This window comes from Brachyhypopomus gauderio, chromosome 9 (genome assembly GCF_052324685.1).
Source record: "Brachyhypopomus gauderio isolate BG-103 chromosome 9, BGAUD_0.2, whole genome shotgun sequence".
In the NCBI taxonomy this organism is placed as follows: Eukaryota; Metazoa; Chordata; class Actinopteri; order Gymnotiformes; family Hypopomidae; genus Brachyhypopomus; species Brachyhypopomus gauderio.
In genome coordinates this window covers 2,238,904-2,264,343 of record NC_135219.1, presented here as the reverse complement: position 1 = coordinate 2,264,343, position 25,440 = coordinate 2,238,904, and the positions used below count along the sequence as shown (strand labels likewise).

General features: G+C 46.0%; 1 protein-coding gene across 1 annotated transcript in view; it reads left to right on the top strand.

Annotated features, from left to right (window-relative positions):
• scara5 (scavenger receptor class A, member 5 (putative)) overlaps positions 1-23,988 on the top strand; it is a 41,114-nt gene extending 17,126 nt beyond the window's left edge. The window contains exons 4-10 of the mRNA XM_077016434.1: positions 4,879-5,064; positions 5,411-5,899; positions 8,756-8,836; positions 9,037-9,144; positions 11,744-11,809; positions 16,846-17,034; positions 21,767-23,988. Of these exons, the coding sequence (XP_076872549.1) occupies positions 4,879-5,064; positions 5,411-5,899; positions 8,756-8,836; positions 9,037-9,144; positions 11,744-11,809; positions 16,846-17,034; positions 21,767-21,900 (1,253 nt within the window). The 3' untranslated portion in view covers positions 21,901-23,988. The remainder of the gene's footprint in view (positions 1-4,878; positions 5,065-5,410; positions 5,900-8,755; positions 8,837-9,036; positions 9,145-11,743; positions 11,810-16,845; positions 17,035-21,766) is intronic.
• Positions 23,989-25,440: the final 1,452 nt, after the last annotated feature.

The following is a 25,440-nucleotide window of genomic DNA, read 5'->3' as shown; positions in this document are numbered from 1 at the left end:
GGACCTGCTTGCGCCTCTGTGCCCTTTAACGGGCTGCGGAGCCTTCCACGCTATAAATCTGCATACCTTGTGGAAGTCGATGTGCTTTGAATGAGCGCCAGCCCTCCAGGGCGGCTTCTTGAATAATGATCTGCAAGCAAGAGCTGCATTCAGCTCCATATTAGCATGCGGGCTTGTTGTTTGCATCTTCTTGTTTACTGAGTTGAACATGTGTTTTCTATACAGTATCTGTGTGTGTGTGAGATGCATGAGCCTAAAATACTTAGCATAATGCATATTTAGCCTGCCAAGTGCACTTTTCCAGTATAGTGTGTGTGTGTGTGTGTTTGTTAGTGTGTTTTAAATCATCCTCCCTTTCAGAAACAGATGAGTATTATGGAATGCTTTGGTCTCTTTCTGTGTGCTGGCATCTGTTGAAGGATTTAATGATGGGTCATTTACCGGGCTGTTGAGGATTATGCAGAGTCTGCACAGCTCAAGCAGTCATCATCTAAGGAGCACGAGTGAACGCAGCCCACACTCGTAGCTCCTAACACCTGCCTGCGAAAGGGCTGCGGACAGCCTGTGTGTGTGTGTGTGCGCGTTCATGGAGCGGTGGAGTGTTCACAAGCAGCCCAGGAATGCGTAGAGGATCATTCTCCGTTTCAGCCGGCCCTGTGCTTCGTAGGCGATGGTGTCAGTGAAGGGCAGTGCAGCTGTTCGCAAGTAAACAACCCAAACTCCCCCCCCCCACCTCTGAACACCCCCCCCCCCCATCCTCGCCGTCTCGGTCACTGATGAAATCACTCACTTATTCATTCATAGGAACAACAACAATAACAGTAACAAAACATTCGTTAAAGCCCTAGAGGTACGCTAGTGGGGAAGTGTTCTTGGGAGGCCATGCAGCTCCGTGAGTCCGTTTGGATCAACCTACACAGGAACGGGACACTTACAACCCCTCTATGCTCTGTTTAAAGTGCTTGTTTGCACAACGCGGTGAAGGTCCGATTTGAGGAAGCAGTCTGGTTCACTGACTGGCCAAAACTAAACATGGGTGCTATAAAATAGGACCAAAAACCGCACAATATCTTCCTTGAAGTGGTGTTACTCCAGACACATGGAGAAACGCCTTCCCTTTCAAAAGCTGTATATTCATTTGTGACTCCCCCTCCAGCTGTGGTGGCATTCTGGAAAGGTTCATGTTGAACTCCTGAATTCCAGTCCTGAATTCCAGTCCTGAATTCCTCTTCACTGGAATTCACACTGTAAAAGGTGTACAGGTTCCTGGAAAGGTTGGCTCCAGGTTTTTTGGTGTTTGTCCCAGTCTAGCTGCTGTCCTGGGTCAGGGAATGGTACCCGTGTGGGGTCGCTCGCACCAACTTTACAGCCTGGAGTAGTGGACTTTACTGTAACAGCATGCATTATGGTAATGGTTATGGTAGCAGTTATGGTAACAGTGCTTTTGAAGCAGTTCTTTGAGTGTTTTGGCCCCAGGAACTTATAAATGGAAGTTGTCAACACAATTCCAGTTAAGGATGAAGGAGAGAGAGCTTGAGGCAAGGGCAGTGGATAGAAAATGTGTTTCTGGGATGAGGAGAGAGAGATATTTCCATGCTCAACACCTGGGACGTATGTATCCAGAACGGCTTGTTTATATTACAGTTGCTTCTTGGGAATCAATCCCATGAACTCGGTGTTGCAAGCACCGTGACCTTCACCTTGACCGTGGTGGTGCTCACACCTAGCTCTGCCTGCCCTGAAGGTCATGGTGATGTGACCCTTGAAGACCAGAGTTCATGAAGGTTCTCTAGAGAGGAAGAGAGCAGAAACCGAGAGATGATGAGACAGCGAAACATGACAGCTGCAGAGAGTGTGTGTGTGTGTGTGAGAGAGAGAGAGAGAGAGAGAGAGAGAGATGAAGAAAAGAGGGATATCTTCCAAACAAAAGGGGGAATTGACGTGGTCTCACTGTGGACGGAGAGATGTTTGAGAAGGAATGACTCACAACGGCCTTGTGTTTTTCTCCCCAGCATGTGTGCTGCATTAGCAGACGTCCACAGGAGAGAGAGCCCCCCTCGCCTTCTCTCTCTCATCTGTATAATCTTGGTAAAGTGTCACGTGTCTTGTGCTGTTATGATCCAGTACAGAGTGGAGGAACACACAGCCATTGGGACCAATAAACAAACAAAACACGGGGACCAACTAAGAAACTGGATGGACGGATGTACAGCAAGATAACAGCCTGGTCATTCACCCCGTTCTCTTCAGAGAGAGTGAGAGAGAGAGAGAGAGAGTGAGAGAGAGAGAAGGGGGGGGGGACTCACAGCTGATGTGTGTCTGCACTCCTATAGGCCCTTGCCCTTGGATGTGATGAGGCTGACGGTCTCATATCTGTACACCACATGCAAAAAATTCAAAATCAGGATACAGAGGAGCGCCTGACACCTACCACACCAGTGTTTTTTGGAAGGAATTTGTATAAACATTTGTAGTGAAATTTTTTTCTCATTAAGCTGTTGATTCTCTGAAGAGTTGCATAACATTCAGTAGAGCTAATATCACAATTTCACTCAAGCGAAAGTGATTCAAGTGATTGCACTTCTTAAATAAAGCATCCCTCCTGACAATTTTTTTTTCTCTTAGCAAAATGACTAAATGACGTCTTTTGCAAGGAATCAGTGGACATCTGCTGTACATTTTGAAGTGTGCAATCAACCTGGGTGTGTTCTGTCATATAGGGACCGTGCCCACAATGAGCCTGCTCGAGGTTAATGCACACAAGTGCGTTTCCCAGAATGCTCTCCTTGTCATGTGGGGGCCGTGTGATTGGTTAGTGAAGGGGAGAATGCCTTTGCCATCACCGTATTTGTTTCTGAGCCAAATCCCAGAATTCCTGAGCAGAGCCGGTTTAATTTACTCTACTGGGATTATGTCCATCTGTTACAACTCCTACGGTGGTTTTGGCCGAAGCGTGTGCCAGATTTTGACTCACGACAGATTAAAACCGCATAACCCTTAACCTCTGATTAATAACAGCTAGCCTCATGAGTCCAGATGCTATGTAAGATATCCTAGTCAGCTTAGACTCGCTTTCCCACACTGTTGCAAATACGTCACAAAATGAATAAAACAAGGTTTTCTAGTTTTTTTCCCCAGGTTTTCTACCCATGACTCACTTGTATTTTTGCAAGTGTTGTTTTGAACCGACGTATGAATGAGTAGTTGTATTACTGAACCAAAACATTTATTACAACTGTTCTATAGCCTTCTGGTCAGCACGAGAATATCGTGATTGTAAATTTCAATCAAATCTAAGCTTTATTTTGACAGCAGGGAAAAACATCCCGATCAGATTTCTTTTTCTTCCTGGGCCAGTCTAATTTACCATCAGTCAGAGATTGCAGTATCGGCAAAGAGAGCGTGATTGATGTGTCTAGGAAAACACGCGTGGCCAAACACCAAACTTGATTGGAGCTCGTGCTGCGTCTTTGCGGGCCAGAGCGTCGGCTCTCTGCCAGGGAACGTGTTCCTCAGACGACCAGCGAAACGTAGCGCGGTGTGACACCTTTCCTGACTTCTAGAAAGTGACGTCAGCTCTGGCATATTAAATCCGTGAGCGCATGTGTTTAAAAATCAAAACCGCGACCGGTTGCTTTGGCGTGGTCTTCCACTCCCCCTCTCTGTGCCTACTGCCATGGGCACCCGTCAAAACAACAGTGGAAATTCGGGCTCATGTCAAGTGTTTGGGTGGGGTTGGGCTTAATTAGCCACCAACACAACACATATGGCACATTTTACTTTTACCTCACGCAGGTCTTTTAATCTTTAATTCAAAAATGTGAAAACCGCATTAGTGACATCACTCTGACAGGAATTTCTAGAGTTCACTGCACACAAATAATCACCTTACAAGCAGACTGAAAGAAAGAAAACTCCCGTGTCTTGCTTTTAGAGACTATGAGAAATTACAACGAAGTTTGACAGTGGAGTCTCAGCAGAGTTGACCAGTATTACATCACCTCAACTGAGAGTGTATTCAGTTACCAAATTTGTCTTGGGCCAAGATGTGTCTGTTACCTAGAAACCCCAGATCAACAAAGCATACATTTAATTGGCTTTATCTTTCTGAGACTTAAGTATTTCTGATTCTATCCCATTTTGATAAGTCCCTTTGCTTTCCCTGGGGAATGTCTGGTAGAGTACTTTTTAACATGACACCTGAAATATGTTCTAATGTCTTTCATAGTGAGATTTATTGGCACTCAAAAGTCGAGACAAGCCATAATGCTGCACATGTGCACTAAATCTTCAGAACCGAGTTCTTTTGGGCTGAACAGAACGAGGGATCCATTGGGATCAAATGACCCAAAATGCAGTTTGGCTGAACTGTTCCCTAGTGCAATATGCAAGATATTTAAGTTCACCATTTCATCAGTAGAACACTGACCTAATTGTGATCATTAAATCAGTATCAATGAGTGATAACATTCAGCTCCTCTGGCTCTTTGTGAAACTGCTGCTTTTAATGTTTGTTAACTGTTAACCGTCACAACCATGCTGAGGTCCAGAAAAGTAGCAAATCTGTATCACAGCCTTAAGCGTAAGAGACTCTCACTGCTTTCTCACTGCTTTCTCACTCTTGTAAGAGACTCTCACTGCTTTCTCGCTACCACAAAGACGTTGGGAATCTTTCCAAACCTCAGAAGCTCCGATCTGATCAAGTCGCTTTCAGAAACCAAAGATTACTGCGTATCACACCTGTTAGTTTAATTCAGTTTGAAAGTGGACATGTGTTTTTCTAGTTCCCTTGAATTTGTTCCCAAATTTGATTCCTAATTGATCCCAAAGCTGAATTGTGATGGGTGGGCCTAATTTTTTGGACGCATCTTCCTACAGTGTCCCGGTCCCAGCTTTCATCGGAGAAGCGAGAAACCCTGTTGGAGAACGTGACCCGACTCGGCGACCGTACTGATGCCCTCCAGAAGTTCCTGGGCCAGTTCCCGTCTCAGAGTGACCTTCTGGAGAACATCTGGAAGCTGGAGAGCCTCTTCCACAACCACAGTGAGGAGCTGCAGCAGCTGGGTACGAGCAGGACGCACACTTCGCACGAACAACCACTTCACATTCAGCATTGCGCTAATGGGTCTGAAGTAGTTCAGACACTAGTTACCATGCCATTAATAAGCTGATGTCATTGATCCTCTCCACCAATCAGTGCATCTGTTTCCTGTTTATTTAGATAATTGCGGTACCAAAAGGACCAGTCAGCATGTCTCACTGAATAAAAAAGTTTATAACTGCTCATTTTCTTTCCTTATTGACCATGCTAGATGGGAAATTTGTGGCTGAAAAAATTTTTTAGCATTTCTATTTGAAATCTGCATGCTGTTGCAATGCTTTGATAACTAAAGACGGCCACTCCCATCAGGACACCTAGTGCAGGGCCTTGAGCGGGACGTGCGGGACCTGCAGGCCTTCACCGAGCACACGTCAGGCTCCATGGTGCAGATGGAGGAGCACCTGAGCACGGTGGTCCTGTCCAGCCAGAACAACAGCAGCCGTCTGGGGGCGGAGCTGTCTCATGCCGCCGCCTCCATCCGCAGCCAGGACTCCGCCCTGCGGGAGACCGCCAGCCGGCTGGAGGCGCTGCGGGAGCGGATGGAGGAGGTGGGTGGGGCTGTCGGCTCCATCAACCGCTCGCTGGGCGGCGACGTGGGCGTTCAGCGGACGGAGGTGGAGCAGCTACGGCTGAGACTGGGCAACGTGACCCAGGACACCATGAGCGTGAGGATCGCCCAGGTGCACCTGGAGGAGCAGATGAGGAACGAGATCGAGATCCTCAACGTCATCACCGAGGATCTGAGGCTCAAAGACTGGGAGCACTCCATGACCCTGAAGAACCTCACTGTCGTACAAGGTAAAGCCCTACAACTAGTCCTTACTACACCTAGTCCTTACCAAATCATTACACCTTCTTCAGCATGGAGGTCTACTGTAGTGAAGGATCATTACAAAAATGAATTACTCATTGCTTAGGTAGTAAGTATTTAGGATTTAATGTTAAACCTTTAAAATGTAAATGAACCATTAAAATGTAATTAGCCCAATAGCCGGTACAAAAACAATACAAAATAATACAAAAACATTTTAGAACTTTCATAACTTAACCCTCAGTTAAGAAAAAGAATTACCATGAATTTTTTTTTTTATAGAAAGAATTTTATAGCTAATATACCAACACACTAATTAAAAGTAATTCTTAAATACAGTTATTTGATGTGACTAAACATCAAAATGAAAAATATATAGTTATTTTAAATCCTGCAGAATGAACAGTGTTCTGAACACTTTACTCAGTGCATATTTCTGCTCCAAATACCATTCATGGTTGTGTTTTAGTTGTAAAACAGACTGCTTGTGACCCTTGTCCCCTTTGCGTGGATAGCGCGTTCATAAGATCGTTTTGGCAGGAGGACAAAGCAAAGTTAGCTGGAGAAGCGAACAGCGTCTTCTGCACGGGACCCAGAGTCTGAATCTTGTGTGTAGGAGAGGTTGGAGCTGAAAAGATTCATGCTGGATTTTTTTGAAGACGTTTCATACATAAGGCATCTGTTGTCTTATTAGTTCCAGACGTGGGTGCTTTGATGCGTGATTGTAACGGGACTCATGCCATTCAACCTGCTCTGCTCTGAGGTGTCAAACCACCTCTGGCGAACTGAGTTTTTTCTGAGGGGACACAGCCTATGTTTACGTTTCACATGGTTCATACCTTACAGTCTGCCAGAGATTGGAACTACACCCAGGAACATTTTATTTCAAATTCTTATCAGGATGAAACATAAATATGAAACCTGTAGATACTCTGGGCCAACACATGGAAACATGCAATCATGGAACCCCGTGATTAACGGTAATAGGATCCAGAGGGCCGTGTTTGTGCGAGGGCAGTCCATAGTTTTGCCAGGAGCACTTCATTCCTGTGTTTATTACACTCCAGATGTATTTGTGTTTGTTTAACAAATAAAGGGAATGTTTCCTGCCACCTCACTGTCAGAGAGGGGTTCTGGGCAGAAGGCCAGACAGCTGGCCCTGGTTGTCAGGTGGCATCAGATCTTTAATGTATCGATGAGGACTAAAAGCCCCTGGACATAGTTTAGACATCGCACATGCTTCCAGGTGAAGATCAGCAGGTGCAGGTCCTTCAGGTGCGCCACGTCATCAGTGTTGTCTATTATCGTCTGGTCTAGAATCATCAGGTTTAGCATGATTATCCGCATCTTCCGTACTTTTCGTTTTCTAATCCAGGACTCTGCCAGTTGGCCTGGCATCACAAAGCATTTCACTATAGACAAATATTGCCCCAAAAGTCCCTCCAGGATATTAACTGCAGGAGAGCGAGAGTAGGGCGAAACCCAGACAGAGCCTTAGCCAATCAAAACACAGGTGAAGGACCCACCACCCAATCCGTGCCGTCCAGCTCTGCTGCAGCTGTGCACCAGGAAGGTACGACCTCCCAGTGACTCAAGCCCTCATCTTTCACCTCACCATTCTTTGCTGTACTAATCCTAAAATCAGCCAATAAGAGAGAAACCACAACACCGTGTTTATATGAAGGCAAATGGTGCATTAACAGTGTTTGACTGCACTTCACCTCAGGGCGATGACTCTAGAGGACAGATAGAGAACATGGGTCAACCCTGCAAGAAGCAATCCAGAGGCTCCAACTGTGACCCTATCTATCTATCTATCTGTCTGTCTGTGTCTGTCTGTCTGTGTCTGTCTGTCTGTCTGTGTCTGTCTGTCTGTCTGTGTCTGTCTGTCTGTCTGTGAAGAACTTCATTAGCTGTTCATAATTGTAATGAGTTTCTATGCCTGGTTCCTCTTGAAAGCACAGCTGTAAATGTCAAGGCGATTCTTTCTTCCTCGCGTATGCCATAGACCAGGTGGCCTAGAGAGGAGACGATCTGGAGGTTCAGGAAACTCTCTCGCCTCTGGCGTGCTCGAACGGTTCTAGTAAACGCGTTGTTCATCACCGACGGCGCGGTTCAGCGAAAAGAGCAGAACCAGACGCCCAAAGCCAAGAGAAACAAAACGCTGGCCGGCTACAGTGACGGCACCCTCGGTCCACAAGGGCAGGCTGTAGAACGCCTATCCTGATCTCAGATCGTAGCTGTGTGGTCTGGTGTTGTTATTGCTTGAAGACGAAGATCGTGAATGCACTGCGGTGATGGGGCCCGAGTGATTTAACCTGATCAGATGTTAACATATTTCTGTAAAGTTTGGCGGTGCAGCTGCAGCTCGGGGGAATATTCTGTCATGAATCAGAGCAATTTTGAAAGATTAGCGTTGAAGGCCAGCTTTTTAAAAATTCACTTATTGTTTTGTGCATAAGATGAACATTTTCCTCTAGTTTCTTTAGCTCCAAGGAGTTTTTGTAACTCTTTCTCTTCGGTTTGAATGTTGCAAATAACATTTAAATGAATTTAAAACACTCAAACATAAGTTACTGAATATCCAGTCATAATATGGATGTCAGTTGTCTGAATATAGATAACTTTATGCTAACTGATCCACATAGACTTACATTCTTCGTTAAGAAGTGTAGCTAGCTTTTGGGGCTGAATTGTTGCTGAACAATTGCTGAATTATATTACTATCGAATAATAATTTAATATAATATTGATTTTCTCTGGTTACTCTGATTACTTTTGGGTTTTACTTGTGGGCTTTTTCTTCCCTTTAATTTAAAAGGTTTTTCTTCTTTTTTTCTCAGGCCCCCCAGGACCAAAAGGTGAGAAGGGGGACGTAGGACCTTTAGGGCCTGCAGGACTGCCCGGCCTAACAGGCCTAAGAGGTATAGTACCACACACACACACACACACACACACACACACACACACACTTCCCATAGCTCTTAGAGGGAGGACTCCCACCAGTGTCCAGGTATTCAGGATGTCTCCAAAGTTATAAATATACACACAAATAGTTCCAACACAAATCAATATTAACTCACGATGTGGGATGTATGCGTGTGTGTGTGTGTGTGTGTGCCAGGTCTCCAAGGTGATAAGGGTATCCAGGGGGCACAAGGGCTTACTGGTCTTAATGGAGGTGATGGACAAACTGGAGATAAAGGAGATATTGGACCACAGGGACCAAAAGGTTGGTGCTCACACATGTGCACACATGCGCATGCACGCACACGCGCGCGCACACACACACACGTGCACGCACACACTACTTCTCTGTCTCTCCATCTTTTACTCTTCACATTGTCTCTTCGCTTCTTTTAGCAGATGTTCTTCTCATCCCTCTCCTCTACTCCTCTCTCGTCTCCTCCTCCTCTCTTCTCCTCTCTCCTCCTCCTCCTCTCTCCTCCTCTCTCCTCCACAAGTCTTGTGAACAGCACAGAAAGTGCAGTGAATGCGTTTTCTCGTGCTCTGTTATTAGATCTCCAAAGCGTTGTTTGGAGAGTCAGTTCATCTTCAGTCTCTCTCAGTGTGGTCCTGGCCCTGGTGTCTTCACCTCTGCCTTGACTGTGGTCTTTCATAATGGATCCATTATGCTTGCACAGGTCCTGAGTATGCTTGCGACATAGCTGGAGTACTTTAGTTTGGCTGTTTTCTCTCCCTCTAGTTTTTTCTGCCACTTCTATCAGTCTATCTCTCTCGTTTTGTACTGATTCAGCCAAAAGCTGTTGGGTGGGACAGGGGCTGAGCTCTGTGTGTGTGTGTGTGTGTGTGTGTGTGTGTGGGGTGGGGGGCTATTTGGGATTGGTCCTGTCTGATATGGACTAACTCATTAAGACCACATCACATGTGTAGTGAATACTCAAGACTTGGCAATAGCTGGTCTGTAAAACTCAAAACATACATCGTTAAAAACAGCACAGGCGGACATTGTGTTCTGCTCACTAATGCTGTGAGACTAAATAAGGTATATGTACTATATTTAACAGTAGTTTGTTGTAAACATTGGCATGGTCAATATTGTCTAGACTGTTAATTTTCTCATTTTGTGAATACATACATAACTCCATAGTACATAACTCTGCATCTGCTGATGGTCTTATAATGAAATCGTTTTACTTCTGTGTATATCATTACAATGAAACAAACAAACCCACCTAAGAGAGACTTTTGAGTTTAGAACATTCACTTTTAAAGTCTCAGTTTAAAGCATTCACCCTAGCTGCACATTCATTCAGGGACAAAATGCTTCTTTAAAGAAAATAAGCTTTCATTTCAAATTTAGGACCCAATATATCAGTTAGAAAAAGCATTCCAGTTAGAAAAAGTATTCCAGTTAGCAAAACAGTTCCAGTTAGGAAATTAGTTCGAAATTTTCTGTGTAACATTGGGCCTTTTGAAGGCTATTTTCAACAAGCTAAATAGTTTTCTCTTTGGTTTCACTGGCCAAGGTTGCTTTATGTTCTGGGACATGGTGAGTGTAAGCACTACTCTTGGACCCCATGGTGTCCTGTACCCAGGGCCTGTATGAGAAACAGACCTGTGGATCCAGACCCGCTGAAGATCACTGGCTTTCATTAGGCCTGGAAATTGGAAAATTGTGGTTGTTTTCAAAGCCATCTGACGCACGAACAAAAGCTTCACTGCCCAAGTTAGACTGTTAGGAAACAGAACACGCAAAAGTCACGTGGTTGTTCTCATCTCGTGAGCCGTTCGAGGTGACCTGGCTCTCCACATGTGATCAAGCTGATCATATGTGATCCAGCAAGGATCACGAGAATATTATAGCCAGGCTTTGTTAAGGCTGGAAAATAAACTCTGCGGAAGGGGTGGATATCGTCAAAGTATGAGTGTCATAATTACAGTGGAAAAGTATAGGTCAACACGTTTAGAATTAGCTAAAGTCTACCATGATCCAAAGTGCTGGGTTTGGTTTTGTTGTGTTTGGTTGTTGGGGGGGGGGGGGGGGGGGGGTCCTCTCCCTCGAGCTCAGGCCAATCAAAGCAGTGATACGCAGGACCTGAAAGGACAAGGCTTTGATTACAGGGTTCCTGGCATCTTTGGCACTGAATGGTATGTTTGAAGTCCTCCGTGGGTCTGGATCCACAGTGTGAAAGGCACTGAGCCCCTGCTTGATTTGGAACAGCCTTGTCTAATTAAAGATGGAGGCTGATATGTCTGGGAACTGGGTATTATGAAAGATTATAACGTCCAAATTTAGCTCCTTTCAACTTGCCAAACTACAGCATTTTGGTAAAACTATTTTCAAACACATACATCCTGTATTACGCCCCAGTCACCCAACCAAGGGCTACCTTTTTCACTATCGAGATTTCTCTCACTCTGTCCCTCTCTTCCTCTGTGTGGCCACTGTAAACCACAGGCAGTAGCATAGAGTTTGTTTCTTATACTGGTTTTCCGATTTTCCCACCCAAAGCCACCTGTTGCTGAGAGAATGTAACCACAGGACGGGGGCTGCAACTGTACTGCAGGCCCCATGGGTGTGTGTGCTCCAGACAAACACACAGACACGCAGCTAGGACACCCACAGGACGCTTCCAGCACAGTCACATTTATGTCTCCAGCCTCTCCGGGTGTTGAATGGAGTGTGTCCTGTGGTCATCAGGACACAGAGGACGAGGGCTAACCACAGCGAAGACACAACCACAAAACATCCCCGTATGCGGATGAGATTAGGAGTGTGATGAAGCAAACACACACACGCACGCACACACACACACACACAGTACTGGAGCTTTGTCCAAGAACAGCTCTCCTCTTCTGTTTTTCAGGCCAGAGAGGGGAGAGGGGCTTCAAAGGAGAGAAGGGTGATCGAGGAGACCAAGGAGTCAAGACAGGTACGACCCTTAACCTTTACCCCCACACACGTCCCGTTCCAGTGTCCTTGGAAAACACGTCCCTAAACCGCACTCCCTCTCAGCCAATCCCCACACGTCTGGGCGCAGGAACCCAGGACCCTGTCTGGCTCCTTCAGCTCCGACTACTGCCGTTCTGGTAAACGGGCCAGCCCATGACATCACAGGCATGCTTCGCACTTTTTCCTGCTGTCACCGCATCAGCTCTAGGAATGCTACTTACCGTCAACATCAGCTCAAATGGACTTTAATTGCACACTTTAAATACCGTATTGTTCCGTCCACCTTTGACAGGTAAATTACTTCAATCGGGCCTCAATTTTTCAGGCACATAGTGGATGAAGAGGCAGAACAGAGCATGTGGACAGAAGAGAGCTAGGACAGACCTGAGCAGTTGACACAGAGCAGTGCAGACCTGAGCAGTTGAAACAGAGCAGTGCATTACTTTGGAAGCACGAGGCACTGGAACAGAAGACAAACAGAGGCAAGCTAACGCAGAGAGGGCAGGTTGTTTGAGAGTACTACAACTGAGAGTAGTCTGTGTCTTTTTTTTTCCTTGGGACTTTTCTTCTTTTGATCAAACGTCCGTCTGTCATCCCCTGTCATCCATTTCAACTCTCTCTGGTAATCCATAGCTCTTCAAAAAGCCTCTTTTACTGGATCTGTTACTACACTCCATGTTAGCAGGATGGTACAGACATCACAGTCTGCAGGCTGGTGACATGTTGCCACCGCAAGCATGCTGACTACATAACGTAAATATCACCACGGAAACAGAAACAGATGGTACACGGGCATGAGGCCAATCAGCACACAAACTAATGGTCCCTTGTCCCGCCCCCCTGGCCCCAACACATCAACCCATTCTCTAATCCCCTCCTATTAGCAGCAGCTAGCCAATGATGTGAGAGAAAAGCTTTCGTGACATCAGAAAATGTTGGAAGGTGAAAGGCCAAGGACGAAGAGCGACGATCTGCTGGCTGCACACCTTCATCAGCGCCACCCTGGTCTCCTCCGCTTCCTCCCTCCTCCACTCCATAATGGCTGGGATCAGGGAGCGAATGCTAACAACTCCTGGCACGTGTTGAAGGATGAAGCGTCGATTTGGGAGCAGTGTTACGCACTGGAGGCGTCACGCACAAGCCGACGTAATCATAAATACACCCGCCAGTTGTAAAAAAAAAAAAAAAAAAAAAAAAAAAAAGGTGGTTGAAAGCTCTGGCTATGCGACTGGGAGAACTTTAGTGGTTTATGCAATGAAACACAGAAAAACGAACATAAATAATGCACACGGGTAGACGCCAGGCTGTGGTCTGATGTTCAGGGGTGTGTGAACCTTATATGACTTTGGATTATGACAGTTTGCGTAAAACAGATGAGTCCATTTTGGAAATGGTAGAAAAAGTCCCAGAAGCCTTTTCAACGATGTTGTACACTGTAGTATACCTGAAAGGTATTTTAATTAGAGTTAATTAGAGAGAATATGAGAATTCTAATTAGAGAATTACAGTTGCTAATTGAACCGGTTTCTACAAGTGCAAGCGACTTTGCTGTGCCACATTTTCAACTGGCAGTCAGAAAGACACTCAGAGAGGTGAATGTCTGGGTGGTGTTGGTGCTGGACATAACGGCTTCTTCCCAGGGTAAGAGGGTTTTCCCAAAGAACAATCAACACAGCCATTAGTAGATGACAGGCCAGAATGACATCAGTCCTGGTAGAAGGAGTCTGATTGAGTGTTTTTGATTAAAGTAGTCTGGCAGTATAGTCCTTGGCCCAATGTAATGCCACCACAGGAATTTATATTGCTAGAAACACAAGGATGGGGTTTAACTGGTGAAACGTTTGTCGTCGGCTTTGCTGTTACTTTGGTATGAAAGTACTGACAATATTATAAAGTTTGACTGTATACATGTAAAGAAAACTATGTCTTCGGGGACAGATGAAGCATTTCCTCTCCACAACGTACTCTACTTATAGAGAGAGAGAGAGAGAGAGAGAGAGAGAGAGAGAGAGAACCTTCTTGAAGAGAGTCTTAGAGATAATTAGCAGAAAATTGTAGAGATCATTGTTTGATTCATTCCTATGTCAGAAGGACATGAAGGGTGTAATCTGTCGCCCGTGCCGTCTCTTGCTCTTATTGCATGTGAAGTGTTGCTACTCTCTCTCTTCAAACCCTCTCTGCTGAAGCGCTGAGAACCTCAGACCAGCTCAGATAAGGTACAGACCGAGGAACCCAACCACGCTGCACTGGTCTTGGCCACGTAGATTTGCCTGCTTCAGGCCTCAGTAGACACCACCTCCCATTGGCTAGGGGAGACACCACCTCCCATTGGCTAGGGGAGACACCTCCTTCCCATTGGCTGGGGGAGACACCACCGCCCATTGGCTGGGGGAGACACTACCGCCCATTGGCTGGGGGAGACACCTCCTTTGCATTGGCTAGGGGAGACACCTCCTTTGCATCGGCTAGGGGAGACACCACCTCCCATTGGCTGGGAGAGACATGTTCACGACCTCATATGCACAGCTGCTTTGTATCAGCCACTTAACATCGGTTAATATCATCACTAAACAAAAGTATTTTAGTGACACCAGCCACGTGGCCAGTTCTGCTGAGGCCATGGGGAGAGAACTGGCCCACGTTATCAGATGGAATCAGATGCCTCGTCTTGTAATAGCATCTAAGGAAGGAGAAACTTGTTTTATTTACAAATCTGTCACTTTGCTCTTACCAATTAGATCATTGCTGAGGCAGGACATATACTAAGGAGTAATGTAATACCAGTGAAGATCTGATTCACTGGATAACACTGAATTGAGATGGTAGTGGGAAACTGCAGACATCTGGTTAGAACATGAAGTCTTTGGCCAGCTCACTGGTCATTGGTTGCTGGTAATTTTGCTCTTTGCTCATTGGTCACGGATTTATTTACATCCCCACTGAGGCCTCTTCATATAGTATGTATGTTTGATATACTGCTTGATAAAGTAAACCAAGTGCTTCTCAGCTGGAGTGAACATCTGTGGTTCTTAACAGTAAATTATGGTATGTTTATGTGTGTGTGTCACTGTTGGAAAGGCCTGAATTACATTCAACAAATGTATTATTATCCCTGACCGTCTCCTCCCTGCTATTCACAGTGCTTTATGCTGTAAGGTGTAAAGTTCACAGTGCTTTATGCTGTAAGGTGTAAAGTTCACAATGCTCTTTGCTGTAAGGTGTATTGTACAAGGCTTCGGGCTGTAAGGTGTAAAGTTTATATGGCTCTGTGGCATAAGGTGCAAAGTTTATAAGGCCCCATACTGTAAAGTGTAAAGTTTATAAGGCCCCATGGTGTAAAGTGTAAATTTTATAAGGCCCCATGCTGTAAAGTGTAAAGTTTATAAGGCCCCATGCTGTAAGGTGTGTCCAGTTAAGACTCGTGTTAAGACTTGTGAAGTTCACAAAACATCATGAGCGTCCCCCATTTCTTTGCAAGTAAATGTATGTGTTAATGCTAATAGCCGAGTGAGTGTTAAACTATTAAAATAAAGCCTCTGGCTTTGACATGAAATTACCAATCCAATCTAACTAGCCAGATGTTTGGACTGGTCTATTGAGTCTGAACAGGAAGAGAGCAGTTTGCTCTGGACAGCAGCTCCGGATGCATTCTCTTCACTACAACAACACACAACCGCTGCGCAAACAATACACCGAGTCAAACATGAGAAATAAATGAGAAATCATTGTGTTTTCCCTTAAGATTCCCCATTGCTGCAGGTGGCACCCAATCACAGCTGACGCAATCAATATCTCGTTATCTCACCTGAAAGGTGCTCGTGTGTTCCGCGTTGACACGTGGCCCCAATCACAAGGACATGACCAGCTGCGTCCGCCAGGAACCGTCCGGCATCTGTTCCACGTTTAGGAGGTCCTCTGCAGCTGGGCTTTTCCATGCTGTGGAGATGCTCCTACGAATCTCTTAACACACATGAATGTGAGGGCCTGGGTGATGTCATTTAATATTAATCATGTCGTCAAGTTAACGAGAAAGTTAATGAGCAAACACTTGCTGGCACTTATAGTGATGTGGCAATATGGGCCCCCACTCACTGCTCATTACAGCGACTCAGCGATTTCAGTCTCACATGGTCTCCGTGTGACAAACATACAATTAATATAGTAGAATATAAACAGTCGACATCATGACTCAGCAGTACGGCCTTGTTTCAGCCAATACAGCTTGTAACAGTATTATTATTATAATTATAACAGTATTAGCTCCCTCTGATGGCCTAAGCTGACCTTCAGAAAAGCTTGAGGAACAGACCAAGGAACTTGGCCAGAACAGCTGGACCAGGTTTATTTTCATTAGGAAGTATTTCGAACACCAATAAATATCTTTACACACATATACATCACTGAGAGCGAATTTCTGTAAACTTCAGAGATGTAATGGTTCTCTCAAGACAGCTCAAGGTCTGGCCATGTCATGTTTCTCCTTAAAGACTCCACATTCTTTCATTTCATTCTTTCTCTCTATATAAATGGAGCCTAATTGACTAATGGGCTGTAGGCTGAGAGTCCTTCAGCCCTAAGTTGAAGCACCTGCTGACCAGATGTACTGTGACATTGTTGATGGGCCGTGAAATTATGTGGTACGCGCACACACACATGCAAACATATGTGTGTGTGTGTGTATGTAAACGTATGTGTGTGTGTATATTATATATATACACACACACACACAAAACCCAAGTCTACACCCAAAGCACTTGCACCCTTTTCATCCCATTTCACCCAAAATAACCTTCAGACACTGTCTGACAGGGTCGGACTGCTGTGTGTACTGTACAAACTTTACTGAAACAGCTGCTAAGTCCAGAATCTTCATTTAAATGGGTGTGTCTGTATGCACGCCAACTCAGACTGCTGAGGTGTATCATAATTAGGGGCAATTATATGTGTAAGTCTTTCATCTGGAGGCCCTCTGGTTAAACGTTTCTTTAATAACGTGCGTGTGTGTGTGTGTGTCAGTCGAGGAGGCGCTGGTGCGTTTGGTCAACGGCTCGGGGCCTCACGAGGGCCGGGTGGAGGTGTACCACGAGCATCGCTGGGGCACGGTGTGTGACGACGTGTGGGACAAGAAAGATGGAGACGTTGTGTGCAGGATGCTGGGATACCGTGGAGCACGTGAGATCCACAAAACGGGACGCTTCGGTCAAGGCAAGACAAACACACACACACACACACACACACACACACACACACACACACACACTCATGAGATTAGTACAAAGACATCTGTAACACTTCTCATGGGTTTTAATTAACTGCAGTTTAAAACCCACTGTCTGTGAAGACAGAGTCTACGTTTCGCAGTCACCAAAAAGCCAGCGTGTGGTAGGAAAGTGTCTCCGTTAGCTTGGCCAACCCTCAAGCCAATGGCAAGTGATGTCACAATCAGAGTTTCCTGGCAACCTGTCCGGAATGCCTTCTTACTTCATCGGCCATGCCTAATCGCAAACAAGGAAGCAAAGTGCGCTTGGAGGCACATGAGTTCCTCAGTGGCTAAACACAGCAGCAACTTTATTCGCTAAAAACTGGGATCCTGTCCTGGAGCGCAGCAGGACCGCACGTATTTGTTTTCACAGTTTTATGGCCTATATCGAGGGCATGTCACTACTGGGATTTACGCGAGTTGATGAGGAAAAGGCGTCTGTAGCCTCCCAACCGTCGTACGCATATGTAACCCAGTTTCTTCCAGAATTGTGTTATTAAACGAGTCAAGCATGAATAGATCTATAGAAAAAAAAGACCAATGTTTTTTTTTTCGTGGAAAAAAGGTTTGAAATTACTATGGTCCACTGAAATAATTTCGGAGAGGCGGCAGGTCATTGGGAACAGATGGATGTACTGGGGGCGACAGTAAGAGCTGTTAGGATGAAAGCTTCGCTCCCCGTTTCTGTTCAAAGGTTTTGGATGAGGAGGGCCTTAAGGACGAGGTCAGTATAAGACTTCATCACAAGCAGATGAACTCGCTCTTTGGAAATTAGATGCCGCTCCATCCTTTCCATTTCAAGGGGAATTCCGTACTCAGGTTTTTCGTAACAGCCGATAAATTTGCCGTTATTTCAGTGCAAAGCCTTGCAGGGATTGTTTTTGCCTACAGGACAGGACTTGTGACTCAACCACTATGCACTCTGTGTGACCACACACACACACACACACACACACTTCTTTGAAGAGTGTGTATAACACTGATTTTTAATCAAGTGTCAGTCCAATTTAAAGCTTGTCAGGTTTGAGATTGAGGAGTTGGCTCACTTGAGTCTCACTGCTTCTCATTGTCGCTCATCCTCTCTTGATACCACTGCGCCAGTCAGCCGGGAACATCTGTGTGTTCTCATAAAACGAGACCCTGACACGGACTCTGTGCCTGCAAACCGGGCACCTCCGAGCTACTCTGGGGGTTGAAGGAGCGCGAGAATCGTAGAGATGTACGTGAGCGTCCACAGGGTCAGGTCACCCCAACGCTGCCTGCATCCCGCCCCCTTGTTTAACGTCTCATTGATAAATCTAAACTAAACCTTTGGGAGACAGGGGGCAGATTACCTGAGTTTGCCTCAACTGGTCAAAGGTACTTCTGAGCTTCCTGTTATAACTGGTCATTGTAACCACCAATGCACTGCAGGTGTGGAACATCTGGATTCAGGTGAGATACAAGATTGTGATTAGTGTTGCAGGGATGAGTGATACTGATTAGTGAAACGTTGATAATGATATGGGACATTTTGGAATGGAAATCTCGATTGTTACTGGCAACTGTATTGCACAGTGGTCCTGTCTTTTTTAATTTAGAAAAGTGATTTAGACTGTTGTGGTTTTAAGATGAATCGCACACACAAGGTTCCAGCTCTGGGAGCTTTGTTTGAGAAACTGCAGACGGGTGAAATTGAGTCGAGTCTCACAAACTCATAGGAGCAAACTCTCTTTTGTTGACGTTGCCTCGTGAAAAGTCACGGTTTCACGAAAAAAGAGAAATTGATGAGGAAAGGTTGGAGACGGAGAGAGGGGAGGAGAGAGGAGGGAGAGGGGGAAGGAGAGAGGAGGGGAGTCTGTCTTCATCACTGCAGCTTGGAAGAGAAAAGCCTTTAATGAAAACCAAACGAAGGAGGTGACAAATGCATCCCTCATTAGACACACACACTCACACTGCCTCACGCTGCTGGAACCCAACGCCTGCATCATTTCTGCACTGGAGCCACTAGTGCACCGTGTAGCAGAGAGAACTTTAACGGACTCTTACAGGCTTGTATTTGATTATTGAAGTTTAAACCCAAAACAGTACGGCTCCATTACTCTACAGTTATCATAGGGATTGATTCTTATTTATGGCTTGGGAGAAGCTGCACCATGTGCTGTCTGTGGATGGAAGTGGTCGCATTTCTTATTTGAGAAGGGAGGTGGAGTTGGTCTCCTGGTCCCCTGTGTAGAACAGTTCATCAGGACTGACCCGGTCGAGCAGAGAAGTATTTTCCAAGCCATGCTGAAACACTGCTGTGTTGAGAAAGAGGAGCGGACAGATTAAAAAAGGGGAGGGGACATATCAAAAAGAAAGTGAGGGTTGGATTGGGGTAAAAAAAAGGGGGGAGGAGTGATTAAAAAGTGGGAGGGAACATATAAAAAAGGGGAGGGGACAAATCAAAAAGGGGAGGGCTGGTTCAAAAAGGGGAGGGGACATATCAAAAAGAAGGTGAGGGTTGGATTGGGGTTTAAAAAAGGGGAGGGGACAAATCCAAAAGGGGAGGGCTGGTTCAAAAAGAGGAGGGTCTGGTTCAAAAAGGGGAGGGGACAGTTCAAAATGATGCAGCTTCAGACGTGTCCGAGGGGGCAGACGCAGCAGGCTGCTGGTCACACACTAGCCCGCATTCCTGCTGGGTCTAAACGATGGCGCCCTGGTCGGCACCACCAAGGTGTCGAGGAGAAGGACAGAAGGAAGAATGAAGCAGCATCTGAGACTGAACGCTTTACAGAAGCTCTGGAGCAAGAAAAACAGCCAAACAACAGACACAGCAGACACAAAACACACAAGCAAAGAATTAAGCTGACAAGAGTTTGGAACTTTGCTGTGTATGGTGGGGAAGTGGAGGGAGGGAGGGAGGGATGGAGGGAGGGAGAGAGAGAGAAAGGGAGGGAGGGAGGGAGAGGGACAGAGCTGCTTGGCTAGGTGAGACAGAATGAATCCTCTGCCTGCATGAATTCTCCTCACTCTTCCTCCTTCTCAAATCCGGGCCAGAGATTTAGAAATATAACCGATTTCAAAAGTCGTTCTCCATCCTTCTTTTGGAACACTGTTGGCACAGCAGTGGGCAGTGGTGTTGGATCAGTGGGCACAGCAAATATAATAAATAAATCAGTGGAACACACTCCCACGCTGCTCCTAAAGACCAGAACACACTCCCACGCTGCTCCTAAAGACCAGAACACACTCCCACGCTGCTCCTGAAGAACATAACACACTCCCACGCTGCTCCTAAAGACCAGAACACACTCCCACGCTGCTCCTAAAGACCAGAACACACTCCCACGCTGCTCCTAAAGACCAGAACACACTCCCACGCTGCTCCTGAAGACCAGAACACACTCCCACGCTGCTCCTGAAGACCAGAACACACTCCCACGCTGCTCCTGAAGACCAGAACACACTCCCTCGCTGCTCCTGAAGACCAGAACACACTCCCACGCTGCTCCTAAAGACCAGAACACACTCCCACGCTGCTCCTGAAGACCAGAACACACTCCCACGCTGCTCCTGAAGACCAGAACACACTCCCACGCTGCTCCTAATGACCAGAACACACTCCCACGCTGCTCCTAAAGACCAGAACACACTCCCACGCTGCTCCTAAAGACCAGAACACACTCCCACGCTGCTCCTAAAGACCAGAACACACTCCCACGCTGCTCCTGAAGACCAGAACACACGCCCACGCTGCTCCTGAAGACCAGAACACACTCCCACGCTGCTCCTGAAGACCAGAACACACTCCCACGCTGCTCCTGAAGACCAGAACACACTCCACGCTGCTCCTGAAGAACATAACACACTCCCACGCTGCTCCTGAAGACCAGAACACACTCCACGCTGCTCCTGAAGACCAGAACACACTCCACGCTGCTCCTGAAGACCAGAACATACTCCCACGCTGCTCCTGAAGACCAGAACATACTCCCACGCTGCTCCTGAAGACCAGAACACACTCCCACGCTGCTCCTAAACAACATAACACACTCCCACGCTGCTCCTGAAGACCAGAACACACTCCACGCTGCTCCTGAAGACCAGAACACACTCCACGCTGCTCCTGAAGACCAGAACACACTCCCACGCTGCTCCTAAAGAACATAACACACTCCCACGCTGCTCCTGAAGACCAGAACACACTCCACGCTGCTCCTAAAGACCAGAACACACTTCCACGCTGCTCCTAAAGACCAGAACACACTCCCACGCTGCTCCTGAAGACCAGAACACACTCCACGCTGCTCCTGAAGACCAGAACACACTCCCACGCTGCTCCTAAACAACATAACACACTCCCACGCTACTCCTAAACAACATAACACACTCCCACGCTGCTCCTGAAGACCAGAACACACTCCCACGCTGCTCCTGAAGACCACAACACACTCCATGCTGCTCCTGAAGACCAGAACACACTCCACGCTGCTCCTATTATAATTAGCATACTTTCATCACCAGCATACTGATAATAACATACTATACTTTATCCCTGAAAAGAACTGGCAAATAAATAACCTACAACATAAGTTACCTTCCTCTGTCCTTCAGCCCTAATTCCACCTCATATTCTTTACCTTTCTGACTGTTGAGACGTCTGTATTTTACTCTGTCTCTCTCTCACTCTCTGTCTCCCTCTCAATTTCTCTGTAGGTACGGGTCTGATTTGGATGGATGACGTTGCCTGTATCGGTACTGAGGACACCATCCACCAGTGCAAGTTTTCTGGATGGGGCAAAACTAACTGTGGCCATGTGGAAGATGCAGGGGTAGTTTGCAACACTTAAGCCCCTCCCATAGATCTGCTGAACACACTGACCCACCTACAGGACTGCAGCGCAGCATCTGATTGGCTGAGAGAGATCAAAAGAAAAGTGCTATGTCTCTCCAGGCCACCGTAGGCTAATGGACCTGACAGTTTGAAGAAAGCCTTGTCCCGCGGGGGGTCAGTGGGGGGGGTAGGGGGGTCAGAGACGGCTCCCTTGGGAAGAAATTGGCGTAAGATTGGCATCATAATCTTCCACACTGCCAAAGGAGACCTATGTAGGACAAATAAGCTGCCATAGACATAGGAGTGAACACCCTGCATCTCAAACAGCAAGAAGAGTGAGTGAGTGAGTGAGTGAGTGAGCAAGTGTGCGAGTGATCAAGTGATCAAGGGAGCGAGTGAGCAAGGGAGCTAGTGTCTTTGAAAGCACCACTGCCTTAATATTATCTTCAGTCTTGAGCAAACAGATTTCTTTTCTGCCTTCATTTTGGTAAAGGACACCAAGATACACTACTAAGCCTGAAAATCACATACAGCAGCTGTTGGGGGCATGTGTGTGTGTGTGTGGGTGTTGGGTTTAAACAGCGAACATGATCATAACAGAGACGGTTTATAGGCCAATTTTGTCATAATATTGAAACAACACGAGGACGCGTTTAAAGTATTGCACCATATGAGGAAGTGTTGTAGACAGGAACCCTGAAAAAGAGACCAGATCCAAACTGATTTACTTGAACTTTTATGTGTCTTCAGTATTTTTCTCATGTAATCAGTGTTAGCCCGTTTTCGCTTTCTATATGCTTCTTCAACTGTCCTGATCCAAATCGTTTTAACTGAAGATATGCAACTTCATTCAGGTTTTACGACCGGGGGGGCAGAGACCTCCGCTATCTGCTGGTTCAGGATGTCAGATCAGACTCGGTTCAGCGAGGCGCCCGTCTGGGTGGGCACACTCGTTTACTACATCCCACCTCTTCTGGGGGTTAGTTTATGAACGTAAAGAAACCTGATGTGTATATTCGTCCATTGAAGTAATGAAGCTGGTAAAACCCTAACAACACTATCAGTCAGGCTGAACATCCATAATTAACATGTCAGCGGTAAATCAAAGCACAAGAGCATGTTTTGATAGAGTGCAGTTATGGCTACATATTGTGTGTGTGTGTGTGTGTGTGTGTGTGTTTAGATTTCAAACTGGCCTACACTTGACTCTGCTTTCCCCTAAGTGCCTGTTTCCACATCAGTATTACCGAAGAGAATGATTGTGTATTAGATCTTTCACCAAAGACAACACACTGTCTTCCAGTCTCAGCCTCTCTCTCTGCCTCACACACACACACACACACACACACACACACACGAAGACAACAGAAATGAAACCCTTAGCATTCTCTCACTCATGGTACCCTATTCCTTAACTGGTTTCTAACTTCCTTTAAAAAAGACTAATATTTTTCTTCCAGACACTATAATGAATTCTTCTAAACAACAAGCTAAGCTTAAAGCTTATTTTTATTTTGTTTTAAATATGTAGGATAATTTGGCCCTGACTGCAGACAGATGATTTAACCCTTTCTAACATTATACAAGTGTGAATCAATGAGCACATCAGATCCTACCTGACCCGAGTTACAAACTGGACTTTTTCTTCTATAGATAAATGTAACAGGTTTTGTTTTGGTACAGTACTGCCCATCACAGAGGCAGTACTGTCCGTACTAATACCATCAGCATGATCATCTGTGGACTCTAAATACAGTTATAATGGTGTATGATTTAAGAATATGACTATCTTGTCCAAGTTCACTGTTCTTGGAAGAGGTTTGTATGAACATGCATTTACCATTGTGTTAATTGCAACGTTGCACTTGTATGCTAACAATCCTTTTAAAGATCTAGTACTGATTTTGTCTGTACTCCTGTTTTATTACTAATAGGTCTTAACATATGACTGTGCACTATTCAGTACATTCTATATTAATGTAAATAATGACATACATGATGTATCGTGTGAAGGCATAAACATGCCTGCACATATTGTAAATGTCAGAAACATTGTAAACCAATATCTCGGAGACAACACATCGAATAAAATATTTTTACCTTTTTCAGTTTATGTCTGTAGGTAGACAGAATCAAACAGGGGGTTGTGATTCCTGCTAATGGGCGTGTTTTGACACAAGCCCCGCCCACTGAGTGCTGCAGAGCAGAACAGGAAGCAGGTGGTTACAGAGCAGGAAATGAGATGCAGAGGCCTTAACATCAGAGGGGCTGGAATAGAGTGTTTCCACCTGTACCTACAGACAGAATTACTCTGGAGACCCGTGCCAGTCTGATGTGGTTCCGCTGAAGGGTTTCGCTCCAGCCGGGACCCCCCGCAGAACTCGGGATGAGTACATTTGGCAGAACAGTGCCGGACCGTGTAATCCGCGCTGTGCAAGCATGAAGACCCACAGAAGTACAGGCGATACGGTATAAGTGCGGTGGGAATGCGATACCACAGTGGAGATCACATACATTTCACATCAAGGGAAGGTCGGTTCAGTTTGTTTGGATTTAGTGGTGTGCTGGGAAGGGTCAAAGCTGTTCGGGGGTGTGGGACCAGATTTTGTGGAGGACTGGTTTTGATGGAGCAGCACCAGAGGGGAGGTTTGAATCATTCACTGGGATCCATGGTGAAGTTTCAGAAACAGACACAGTAGCTCTGGGGGTCTGCATAGATGGATTTTTGTCCATAGGTCCCTTGGTGTGTGCGGAACTATCAGAGTTGACCTTTGAACGAACAGCTGGGTTTTCCTGCTGTTTGGCTGTAGATGAGGGGAGGCTGAGCAGAAAGCATTCCGTCGTGAGTGCGGTGGTGTCCGTGGTGAACCTGCAGGACCGAGACAGGACCGTGTCAGGACCGAGACAGGAACAGTAGAGAGATGTTTGTTGTCTGCCGCTTCCTCAAACAGAACCTTCTCCGAGCCTCTTTAATGACATCTGTTGTGTTCACCTCTTACGCTGCGAGATGGATCGTTAATCCACCACTGTGGGATTAGTGAAATCACGGGGAGATTTGAGCCCAGTTAATCCACCACTGTGGGATTAGTGAAATCACGGGGAGATTTGAGCCCAGTTAATGCACCACTGTGGGATTAGTTCAATCACAGGGAGATTTGAGCCCAGTTAATCCACCACTGTGGGATTAGTTCAATCACGAGGACATTCAAGCCCAGTTAATCCACCATTGTGGGATTAGTTATTTCACGGGCAGATTTGAGCCCAGTTAATCCACAACTGTAGGATTAGTTCAATCACGGGGAGATTTGAGCCCAGTTCATCCACCACTGTGGTATTAGTTCAATCACAGGAAGATTTGAGCCCAGTTAATCCACCACTGTGGGATTAGTTCAATCACGGGAAGATTTGAGCCCAGTTAATCCACCACTGTGGGATTAGTTCAATCACGGGGAGATTTGAGCCCAGTGTCTGTAAAGGTCATTTTACTTCCAAGCAGTAAAGCAAGATCTACTTTCTTCACACACCACACTCCACACGCCACTCAGACATATTACGC